At 35.9% G+C, this 12,314-nt stretch overlaps 1 protein-coding gene and 1 pseudogene across 1 annotated transcript in view; one reads left to right on the top strand and one right to left on the bottom strand.

The window, feature by feature from the left end:
- Positions 1–251: 251 nt before the first annotated feature.
- Positions 252–12,314, bottom strand: part of CEP57 (centrosomal protein 57) — a 51,661-nt gene continuing 39,598 nt past the window's right edge. The window contains exons 8-11 of the mRNA XM_028517613.2: positions 11,840–11,917; positions 4,155–4,393; positions 3,695–3,839; positions 252–2,038 (exon numbers count right to left, since the gene is read on the bottom strand). Of these exons, the coding sequence (XP_028373414.1) occupies positions 1,805–2,038; positions 3,695–3,839; positions 4,155–4,393; positions 11,840–11,917 (696 nt within the window). The 3' untranslated portion in view covers positions 252–1,804. The remainder of the gene's footprint in view (positions 2,039–3,694; positions 3,840–4,154; positions 4,394–11,839; positions 11,918–12,314) is intronic.
- LOC114500844 lies at positions 6,438–7,758 on the top strand (annotated as a pseudogene).

The following is a 12,314-nucleotide window of genomic DNA, read 5'->3' as shown; positions in this document are numbered from 1 at the left end:
TGTAAGAATACACAAAAAGAAGATGAATGACAACGTAATTCTCTGCTGTAATCTCTCAAATAAGCCAGTTGAAGTGTATTTCCTTGTTTTCAACTTTCACTTGAGCGTATCAAAAGCTAGTGTGGGTATTTCTGTTTGACTTCTGAGGAGTGGGGTGGGTTTTATCAACATTAAACCACTCTTCTAATTGGGATGTGGAGCCACTACAGTGCAAGTGAGGGCTATACAATTTAATGACCTGAAATTCAAACAAAGGTAATAGAAGTTTTAATATTTAAAAAGATGGTTGAAACATAATATTTTCCATTGCACAGAACAGTGATTCCCTGGGTCTATGGACTCACTATTACTAATTCGATGAAGACACAATCCTGCTCATCAGAAAATTGTACATGTCAGCAAAAGTATATATCCAATTTCAGGAGATTCCCAAATGTCCCCAAATCTGAAGACCCTAAAGTAAGAGCTCTACTGAAAAATAACTCAAAAAGCCTTACTGCCCAGACAGCCACTACGATTCATGCTGGTTATCTAGATAAAATCCTAGGAATTTATTTCAATCCCAGAGGAATCATAAAAAAAAAATCTCTTTAATATGTGGTTAATGTGTTCCTTAGTACTCTTACCTTATATACCAGGAGATAATTTTCTTGGGCTTAATTTCCATGTAAGCATGAGAAAGGCAAGTAAATTACGTACTAAATACCATATATTCTTATTATTTCTCATAATGTTAATTTCCTATTTAGAAATGAATTTTTTGAAGAGATTATAACAAACAAAGCCTTTATTAACAGGCTGTTAAGGAAAATTTCAGTGTCTCCTTAAAAAAAGCTGCTTTATTGACTTAAGTGGCAAATTTATAAAAAGTTAACAAGTCTTAATATATTCAAAATTGGTTTACATTATTAACATAATGACAATTGTTATGTGTACAGTTAAGATTGCACTCATACTGTACACCAATAAAAGTAAATATCTAAAGGGTTCTTCATAAAATTTAAAACCCATAATGCTTTGAACTGAATAGCATGATTAGACACGTACTATATAAAAACAATAAATGCATGTTTTACAACGCCTTCCCTTTCTCACTTGATTCTAAAACCTCATTTACTTCATCAACGATTTGTTTATACTTTAAAATATTCTTTTATAATCTTCACAATTGACTTGAAATGAAAGCATGGGTCTTCCAAAAACTTTAACAGTGGATTAAAAATCAATACGAGTGTATTCAATATGGACTGATGTTTGAAATGTCAAAAAGCAAAATAAAACAATCTTCTTAAATATGTATAAATATTTAAATATAGAAAAACTCCATCAAAAGTCAAACAAAGTATATTTAATGGTTATAGTAGAAACTAGAAAGGCAGTTCATGCCATGGGAAGATTTAAAAATGAGACTTTTCAAGCAAACATTGCCTATGGGACAGCCTCACATTTTGATAATTGAAACCTAATTTCACTTAGACATATAAAGAACTATTTCAAAAAATCACACCCACAAGTAAAAAATTGGTAATCTGTTTACAAAGCACAATATTTCAGTACAGCAAATTCATCTCAAAGAAACAGAGTATGTGTGGCTTCTTTGCTTTAAAAAATCCCCCAATTTCCATTTAGATGGTTTAACATTTAGTTGTGATGGATAACACAAGAAGAATGTGTAATGTATAAAGCATGGGCCCCTTAACACCTATTAATTCCAACATAAGAAGATGAGACCTGGAAAGTAAATTGTCAACATTTGATTGATGAGGTACACGTTATCTGAATAAAATTTATGACCTGGTACCAGTCAGTAATCCCAACTCAAATTGTTGCTTTGTAATGAACTCTGTATGGTTTGCATGTCCTTCAATAACTGAAGATTTTTCCTGCTTTTTTCTCCAGGTCTGAGTTTGGTAAAGTCCTTCTTGTTTGTGGTCCCTGTGATTCCAGAAGAACGGCTGCTGCTATTTCCTTCTTCATCAAAAGTCTTTCTGGTGGTTCTTAATTCCCTCTTCTGCTTCTCTGTCTTCTGTTTCTCCAGCTATATCAAATAACCAAGTCAGAGAAGAAGGCAAATTTAATGAAAACACTCTCTGTGACAACCAGTACTTTAAACTCTTATACTAATTAAAATGCAAATAATATGTTCTGGGTTTACTTTTTTTTTTTAAAGACTTCAAAACTCTACTGTACTAGTCATTTACTACTTAGTGCCTAACTACACAGGAGCAGCCAAACAAGAAAACGAGAGTGAACACATTAATCCTGGTGCAGTACCAGAAGTGGAGGCACTATTGCCACAGTGGGTGTTGCAGAACAGGGAGAGTGAGCAGTAAGAGGGTCTGGGGGAAGATCTCATGGAGGAGGAAAAGACCTGACATGGGAAATGGAGGAGAGGAGAAAGGCACTCTGGTTTGAGGAGGTGAGGAAGCACACTCCAGATGGATAAAGAGAAGTAGTGGTAATGTATTATAGTAATACGACGAAATGGATTTTTATTTGATTTCACTATTATCAGATAATTCAATTTAAAATAGGGGAGCTTTATTTTTACTTTAGCTGCTGACTAAATTGAAACTGCTGCTGGCATGTTTGTGTTCCATTAGAGAGCACAGTATCAGTCTAAGACAGGAAACAAATCAGATTATTACTCCTATAGGAATCATATTTATTTTTTTGAAAACAAACTTCTAAAAAGCACTTAAAATCTTCGGTTTTGGAGTTTAAAAGACCCAAGTTGGCATCCTACCTGTGCCTTTTAACAGTGTGCTTAGTATGTCCTCGGGCAAGTTACTTAATTTCATTTAGGATATGTCTACCTCCTAGGAAACTTAGCTCCAGTTTGCTCATCTACAAAATGACATAATACATGTACTTCACAAGCCTTCTATGACAAATAAATGGGACAACATATTCAAAGCACTCTGCATTGTGCCCATTGCATAGCAACTAGTAATAAATGTCGGCCAAACCTGTTCTGCTGTCAGTCTTCACTGCAGTCAGTGGTTACTCGCCACCCTTTCCTGCCACACGAGATCCAGATGCCAAGTAGCCTTGACACTTCCACTTTCAAAACATACATCTCAAATCTGTCTGCTTCACTGATGACCTCTGATGGAGGTACGGTTAATGGTCTCACTGGTCTGTCGGCCTCTATGCACCATCCCCATGACCCTCCTCACAGTCACCGTAATCTCTTACATACATGAATCATGACATTTCTCTCCAGATGAAAACTCTGGAGTGTGGCTTCATACTGCACTTAGTCGATAGCTAAATAGATGATTGTTTTATTAATTGAATGTAATTAGTAACAACTGACTTATTCCTTTAGAAATGAGAATTTCTAGGTGCTTTTAAAAAAACCTGGGTTAACTTAGAACCATTTATATTCACCACAGAAATTAAAAGTTTGTTCACGTAAAGATCAGAATATGAAACATGTTCACTATTTAAAAGATGTATTTTAGATTATAAAAATCTATTCTAAGAGACCACAAGACAGTTTCTTTTTTCCCAGCCAACTTAACACCAATTCTTAATAATAAATCAAATTAACAAATGTCTACAGTAAAAAAAAAACTTGCTTTGGCTCCCTATCTATGATACGCTCACAATGTCGTCAATTACTACATTTGAAGACAGGGTTGTTTGTTTTTTTTAATTGTTAGAAATGAGTAAAGGAAACCTGAGTTACCTGAGCTTGATATTTTCGAACTTTAGTTATTTGATTGGCTTTTGCCTCCATCCTTCCCACTAAGGTCTCCAGTTCACACTCTAAATTGTCTTTTAGTTCAGCTGTTGGTGATTCTTGGATAAGTTTTGCAAGCTGCTGGTGATCACTACATGAAAACAAAAGCAGGGCTTGGTTAAGTTTCCTATGTTTTCATCATTAGGTCCACACATATCACTCACCATGTCACTCTCTGCATTAAAAAAGTCTCCATTTTTTAAATAAAGTAACACATTTATAAATTATCAGTGATAGTAAGAGTTGCATTTGCTAAAGTCCTAATAAGTTGCTCAGTGGCTGGTGCAAGGATTCTGCTCCACAAATATTTGTTGAACAAATAAAAGATATGACTAATGAAGTCATCAAAGTTAAAACAAGATTTTACAATTAAATATAACTAAAAAATAAGAAATCTAAAACTCACAAGCTCATTTGCCCAAATTCATCTTGTAAAGTCTGTAAGACCTCTGACAACTCTTCATTAATGCTGCTAGACGAGGGAGGTGTTGCTGACTTCTTACTTTTACCACTTCGTGAAGGCGCTTGCTTTGCCAGAGGAACACTGTTGATGACTCGGTCGTTGCACAAGACTTTACTGTGCTGCTTCATTAGATGCAAGACATGCTGAACATTGGCTACCACAGCATGACTGGGGCTGGTGGACTGAAGAAAAATGAAGTAATTTGAAGCCATCTTTTTTTGCTCCCTAACCTTGGTAAAAAAAAGAGCCCCCACCTCCCCTCCAAAAGCCTAAAATATGTCTCCTAGTTTAGTTAAATGAATAACCAAATCTTATGGATTAAACATTTGAAATATCTCCTGTCCTTTTATTCTCTACCCTACTGTCAATTCACTTGGTTTATGCACCCACCTCTATTAGCCATAGAAAGAATATCCTAACTGGTCTCTCTGTTCCTAGCCTCTCCAGTCTCTAACTCCACAGTACTACCAGCTACCCTAAAATATCCTGATCATGTTGTTCTCCTATTTGAATTCCTCTGATGTTAAGCCCACTGGTGACAAACTCAACATAAAAAATAAGGTCCTACATCAACTGAGCTGCAATTTATACTTCCTAGCCTCATGTTCCCCCTCCTAATTTCTCTCCATTATTTGAATAAACTATATTTGTACACGCCATTTTCTTTTGTGTGACATTTTTATACCATTCTTTAAAACCCAGTTCAAATATATAATTTTAAAGATCTCCTTAAAACCTCCAGGTAATTAATTTGTCCAACTCAGACCACTTCTGGCCTTTAGTGCTATTACAGCATTCATCGCCCTATACTATACTTATGTCTGTTTCACCTATTAAACAGTGTATGTACTTCCAGGTGATAGGGAATGCTATTGCATTCATTTCTCTATCCTCAAATAGTAGAAAGCACTAAGGTCATGTGTGTCATAATCAACACAAAAAACCTAGTAGCTTTCTCAAAATTTTTGTTTTGAGGATTAGACAGTCATTTTAACATGCTATTTCAACTCACAAATCGATGGATGAGCTTAACTTGGCTCCAAAAGAATCATCCAGATAGCACATTTAAAACACAGATTATTAGGCTGCACTCCAAACTCAATCGGTGTGGGGTAATGGACTGGAAATACTTATTTTTAAGATTGACAAGTTGACTCTGAGGTTTGGAAACCATCGTGCTAAGCTAAATATATGTTCCTTTCTAATCCTAGTTTCTATTGTTAGGTAGTAAGTTGCTATTGGCAATTTACACAGAAAGGTACACATCACATCCAAGTGAAGCTTATCCCAGGAATGCAAAGCTAATTCAAAATTCGACAATCAGTCAATGTAATCCAGTACCTCAACAGGATAAAAAACGTATAATCACATCATTTGATGAAGCATTTGAAAAAATCCAATACCCATTCTAGGCATTAACATTCAGGAAAGTATGAACAGAAGGAAATTTCCTCAAGTTGATAAAAAGCACTGATAAAGAAACTATACCTAATATCATACTTACTGGTGAAAGACCAAATACTTTCACCTTAACATCAGAAAAAAAAAGGCAAGAATGTCGACTCTCATCACTCTTACACAACGTAATACTGGAAATCCTCACCAGTGCAGTAAGACAGGAAAAGGAAATAAAAGGCATAGCAATTAAAAAGGAAGAATTTAAACTGTCCCTATTTTGAGAGGACATGATTCCCTAAATACTGAATCTTTTTTTAAAAAAAGTTGTTACTTTTATTTTATTTATTTATTTCTAGAGAGGGAAGGGAGGAGATAGAGATAGAGACAGAGACAGAGAAACACCAATGTGTGGTTGCTGGGGGTCATGGCCTGCAACCCAGGCATGTACCCTGACTGGGAATCGAACCTGCAACATTTTGGTTTGCAGCCCGCACTCAATCCCCTGAGCTATGCCAGCCAGGGCAATTCTCTACATAGTGAATCTTAAGTAAGCCAAAAAATAATTCCCGGGACTAATAATTCAGCAAGGTAAAAGAATGTAAGACCAACATACAAAAAACAAATATACTAGCAATAACCACACAGAAAGAGAAATTAAAACCAAATACAATTTATAATCAACCCCCCCAAATTGAGTATAAAGCTAGTAAAACACATGGAACTATTACGTCAACAACCGTACAACACTAATAAAACAAAGATCTGAATAAATGATAGGCATACTGTACACATGGGCTGGAAGATTCAACAGGAATGTTGAATCTCGGCCCTAGTTTCTAAGGATCATGTCTGCAAGTCAGGGTTCCCGATCCAGAGACAATGGCCCCGGTGGAATGGAGCCTGAAGGCGTCATTGAGAGTAACTGGAGTGAGATTGTTGACAGCTTTGATGACATGAACCTCTCCGAGTCCCTCCTCCATGGCATCTATGCCTATGGTTTTGAGAAGCCCTCTGCCATCTAGCAGTGAGCCGTTCTTCCTTGTATCAAGGGTTATGATGTGATCGCTCAAGTCCAATCTGGAACAGGAAAAACAGCCCCTTTTGCCATATCAATTTTTCAACAAATTGAATTGGACCTAAAGGCCACCCAGGCCTTGGTCCTGGCACCCACTAGAAAATTGGCACAGCAGATACAGAAGGTAGTCATGGCTTTAGGAGATTACATGGGTGCCTCCTGTCATGCCTGCACTGGGGGGTACCAACGTGCGTGCTGAGGTACAGAAACTGCAGATGGAAGCTCCTCATATCATTGTGGGCACCCCAGGCCGTGTGTTTGATATGCTTAACCACAGATACCTGTCTCCCAAATACATCAAGATGTTTGTACTGAATGAAGCTGATGAAATGTTAAGTTGTGGATTCAAGGACCAGATTTATGACATATTCCAAAAGCTGAATAGCAACACCCAGGTGGTTTTGCTGTCAGCTACAATGCCTTCCGATGTGCTTGAGGTGACCAAGAAGTTCATGAGGGACCTTATTCAGATTCTTGTCAAGAAGGAAGAGCTGACTCTGGAGGGTATTCGCCAATTCTACATCAATGTGGAACGAGAGGAGGGGAAGCTGGACACGCTGTGTGACTTGTATGAAACCCTCACCATCACCCAGGCAGTCATCTTCATCAACACTCGAAGGAAGGTTGATTGGCTCACCGAGAAGATGCACGCCCGAGACTTCACCATCTCTGCCATGCGTGGAGATATGGACCAAAAGGAACGAGATGTAATTATGAGGGAGTTCCACTCTGGCTCTAGCAGAGTACTGATTGCCACTGACTTGCTGGCCAGAGGCATTGATGTACAGCAGGTTTCTTTAGTCATCAACTACGACCTTCACACCAACAGGGAAAATTATATCCACAGAATCGGTCGGGGTGGACATTTTGGCCATAAGGGTGTGGCTATTCACATGGTGACGAAGAAGACAACAGGACTCTGTCAGACATCAAAACTTTCTACAACACCTCCATTAAGGAGATGCCCCTCAATGTTGCTGACCTCATCTGAGAGGGGCTGGCCCGCCACCTCACCCCAGCCAGGGTTCAGCCCTTGTGGGGCTGAGGAGGAGCCGGAGGGGGGCAGGAAGGGAGCCAATGGATGAACATGTCACTTTTTCTCTTTTTTTCCTTTGAATAAATGTCACTTTTTGAGGCAAAATAAATAAATAAATAAAAAATAAAGGTCGAATCTCCCCCAAACTGATCTACAGATGTAATACAATTCCTATTACAATCCAGTAAGATTTCTTTTTAAGATAGAGACAAGTTTATTTTAAAATTCATATGGGGTGACAAAGGAACTAGAAAAGCTAAAACAATTTTGAAAAAAAAAAAGATAGGAGGAATCACTTTCTCTGATGTTAAGACTTACTATACAAAGCTACAGTAATCTGGGTAGTATGTAGTGGCAAAGAGGTAAACACATATATCAAACAGAATAAAAAATGAATCTTGACCTAACAGCTTCATATTACATATAAAAATCATTTCAAGTGGATCACAGATTTAAATATAAAACGCAAAACTATAAAACACAGATGGAAACGTAAGTGAAAATCTATACAACATAGACCTAGGCAAAGAGTTTTTAGACATGACACCAAATGCACGATCCATAAAAGCAAAAACACAATTAGTTACATTTTGTCTACTACTAGGAGAATATATATTTGCAAACCATGTATCTTAAACATGCCTTGTACCTACAAAATAAAAAAATAAATATATATATATAAAAAGAACCCTGAAACCTAACAGTAAAAAAGAAAATCCAATTAAAAAGGGCAAAATATATAAATAGACATTTTGCTAGATATATGGGTAGCACAGAAGCACATGAAAAATGTTCAAACATCATCAGTCATTAGGGTAATGCAAATCAAAATCACAGTGAGGTCTCACAAAATACCAATCAGAGTAGCTGAAATAAAATGTGGTAATACCAATATTAAATGGTGAGAAAAACTGCATCTTTCCCACACTGCTACTAGGAATGTAAAACGATACAGCTACTTAAAAATAGTTGAACAGTTTCTTTAAAAACTAAATATACACTTACCATACAATCCAACAGTCAAAAGCCTGAATATTTATCCCAGAGAAATAAAAATATATGCCCTCACAAAACCCTGTACATGAATGTCATACTGGCTTTATTTGGAAATGCCAAAAACTAGAAACAACCCAAATGTCCTTCAGTGGGTGAATGGGCAAACAAACTGGTGTGTCCATACTATGGAATACTACTTGGCAATAGAACTATGAATACATAATAATTTGATGGATCTAAAGGGAGTTATGCTGAGTGAAAAAGTCAATTTCAAAACATCCCGTAATTGTATGCTTCCATTATATAACATTTGGAAATGACAAAATTGTAGATATGATATGGTGGTGGTTACACAAATATACACGATAAAACTGCAATGACCTGTGTTTGCATATTTGCATGTGTGTGTGTGCACGCATGCGTGCACACACACACATACACACACACAGGAGTAAAACTACAGAAACCTGAAAGGTCTGTGCATTGTACTGATGATGTTAATCTCCTGGCCTTGATATTGTACTTCAGTTAGGTACTATGTTACTATTGGGGTAAGCTGAATGAATGCTAAACATGACCATTTTATATTATTTTTTCAATGTCCTATGAATTTATAATCATTTCAAAATAAAAAGTTAATCCATGTTTTATCAAGATAATTTAAATTCACCTACAATCAAATGGTTTAGAAATGGTAATTAATGTCATCAATACAAACTTGATTACCAGGATACAAATTCATGTCTCATTCATCACTTTAAACATTGACATAATACATGTGAAAATGTGTTGAATATGGAAAATCACACTATAGCGCTCATAACTTGTGATATGTATTCATCATACTGTTTATATACACACACTCAAGTAGTACACAGTTTTTGAAAATCTTTTTCCTGTTATTTTTCTGATTGTTATTTATTAATGTAATTTTATGTCTGCTGAATCTAGTAGTAAAACATTGGGACTTGTGTTTTTAATTTCAGTCTTCTAGTAATTCATTTTTGTTGCATTTTACAGAAGTATTGTTCTATGACAACGTATTATTAAAAACAAAAACTGGTCCTGCATTTGAGTTTGAGAAACACTCAGCTAGGTGGCAGCACATTCTCAGTTGTTTGAATAATATTTCCCCAAAAATATAAATTAATTTCAAAATGGGAGCTCAGATCGAAAAGCTCTGTCTTTGAACCTGTCTTGTTCAACCTTTGTATTAATGACATCAATGAGAATTACCAAAGATAGGCAATTAAATTTGAATATAATATAAATATAATGGAAGACCAAACTCGATTCTAATCTAATGTGAGATTGGGTGAATCCATGCCTATAGAGCTTCATTTGATTAATAAGTCCATATAAAAAAATCAATTCCACAAGTACAGAACCCAGAGAGGCTGATGCAAAGATTCAGTAACAGATCTGTAATTTCAGTTGACTACAGAAGCAATGAGTGAAAGGGATGATGTGGCTTCCCCCATAATATACATGATACTAAGCTGAGTTAACAGACTGTCCAGAATATGACACAGACTATTATTCTGTGTTAGCCATACCACATTTAGAGGGCTATATTCAAGTTTAGAAGAAAAAGAGTGATGAGACAATAAGAAAACTCATAAAGCACATTTTAGGATTAAGAGCTGAGGAAAATGTCATCTTTACTTATAACCTATTGTAGAGTACAAAGGTGAGAATAAAGATAAAACTAGTTTTAAAAATTTTTTAATTTTACAATAGTCATGAGTTAATTTATGTTTCATATGAATCCCTAAGAGTAGAAAAAGAGCCGTGAATAGAATTTATACAGTGACAGACTTGAACTCGCTTAAGAACTTTAAAATAAAGCTATCTAGAAATATGATGGGATGTTTGAGGTATAATGATGTCTCAAGAGTAAGTGGATTTGAATAGAATATGCAATCATTATTCCAGATGTTTACATAATGAAAAGAGTAGAGAGGGAAGTATGTAGTGAGTCTCTAATCAAACTGAACGTTAGACTGGGACTAGGGAACAGTCAAAAGTATTTTCTAGACCTCACATCCAGGATATTCAGATTTAGTAGGATTATAATCTGCTTTTTCAAATGCATACTCAGTGATCCTGATGCAACTGGTCATCTGTTGAGAAACCTCTATTTCCAACCTAAAGCAAAGGTTCTGTGGTGAACAAAAGAAGCCTGATAGGAGGAAAAGATCAAGAAAATAACAGGTCAAAAGATAGTCTACAGTCCAACAGGGGAGTGAGTAGAGGGTAAGGGAAGCACAGAGCCAACAGCAATACTTTGTTTCAGATGCTCTGTGCCTCACACATCTGCAAAGGGCAAGTGGAAAACCCAGGAAATAGTCTAAATAGTCTATTCCCCAAGCTTTCAGTGAGGATTTGATTGGGGGATGGGGGGGGCAGGGAGCATTAAAATTAAATAAATATGGCAAATAAAATTAAAATTTACTCCCAAGGCCTCTTAAACTCACAATCTAGTTGGGTATTCAAGGCATCTATATGTGAAACCAGCAATACAAGCAGTTAATAAAAAAGTGGTATAAACTAACATAACACTTAGCACTTATTAGAAATTTCTCAGTACTTGCTGATATTTGACAAAATTATCATCTCTACGTTTAAGCACTAAAAGAACATAAGATTCAAGTTCATGTACAAGTGCTTCTTGGAAAATGAGTCTTATGAGTAATATGAAAGTGAGGATAAACAATGTGATTTTTACATATTTAAATATCTATATCTAAATATAAATCAATAGGATTGATACTAAACATTCAATGCTACGAACATACTGTTTCTTATTCCCTTGACCCTTCTCTGCAATCACATCTTCTCCAAACCAGTCTCTATTTTGTTAGTAAATTCCATTCCACAAATACTTCATCTGCTTTAAAGTGTCCCCGTTGTCTCCACCCCCCATTTCCCCAATCCCATAAAACCTTTCTCCATCTCATTCTCCCATCACTATGATCCACAATGATCCACAATGATAAAGAAACAGAAAATGGTTCCACCATTTACAGGTATATACACAAATGAGTACATTTAATGCAAAGATCTAAATTATACAAAAAAAAAGTAAAAAATGTTTAAAAATCCAGAGTTCAATCAACTCACCTTTCCAGCTACAAATGGCATGTCACCCAAGCATAATCTATAATGTGGTTGTGCAGCAAAATAATTCCTAGAACCTTTCTGAGTAGAGAGGAAAAAAACAATTTTACTCACATGACAATAAAAGCTAACTATACATGACTAACCTGAATCTTCAGCTTATGCTGGTCTACTACTTGCCTCATCAATATTGGCATTAGGTCTCAAGATCCTAATAATTGTCAACAAGCATCCTAGCCTAGGAAAGAAAAAACGGTACCTGACAAAATAGCAGTTACAGTCTAGTGTTGTGTGTATAAAACATTTTAAGTGCAAAAGGCAATTCATGCAATATTGAATATTAACAACTAACATTTACGCAGTGTTTTATAGCTCTAAAATAGCTTCATATATATTACCTCACTACCAGGTAAAGACTGAGAAATAGGTATTACTCATCTCCATTTTCCCAATGAAGAAACTGAGAATGAAGAAGTTT

Source organism: Phyllostomus discolor, chromosome 6 (genome assembly GCF_004126475.2).
Source record: "Phyllostomus discolor isolate MPI-MPIP mPhyDis1 chromosome 6, mPhyDis1.pri.v3, whole genome shotgun sequence".
Lineage (NCBI taxonomy): Eukaryota > Metazoa > Chordata > Mammalia > Chiroptera > Phyllostomidae > Phyllostomus > Phyllostomus discolor.
The sequence above is the reverse complement of the archived record's forward strand: the minus strand, read 5'-3'. Positions and strand labels throughout refer to the sequence as shown.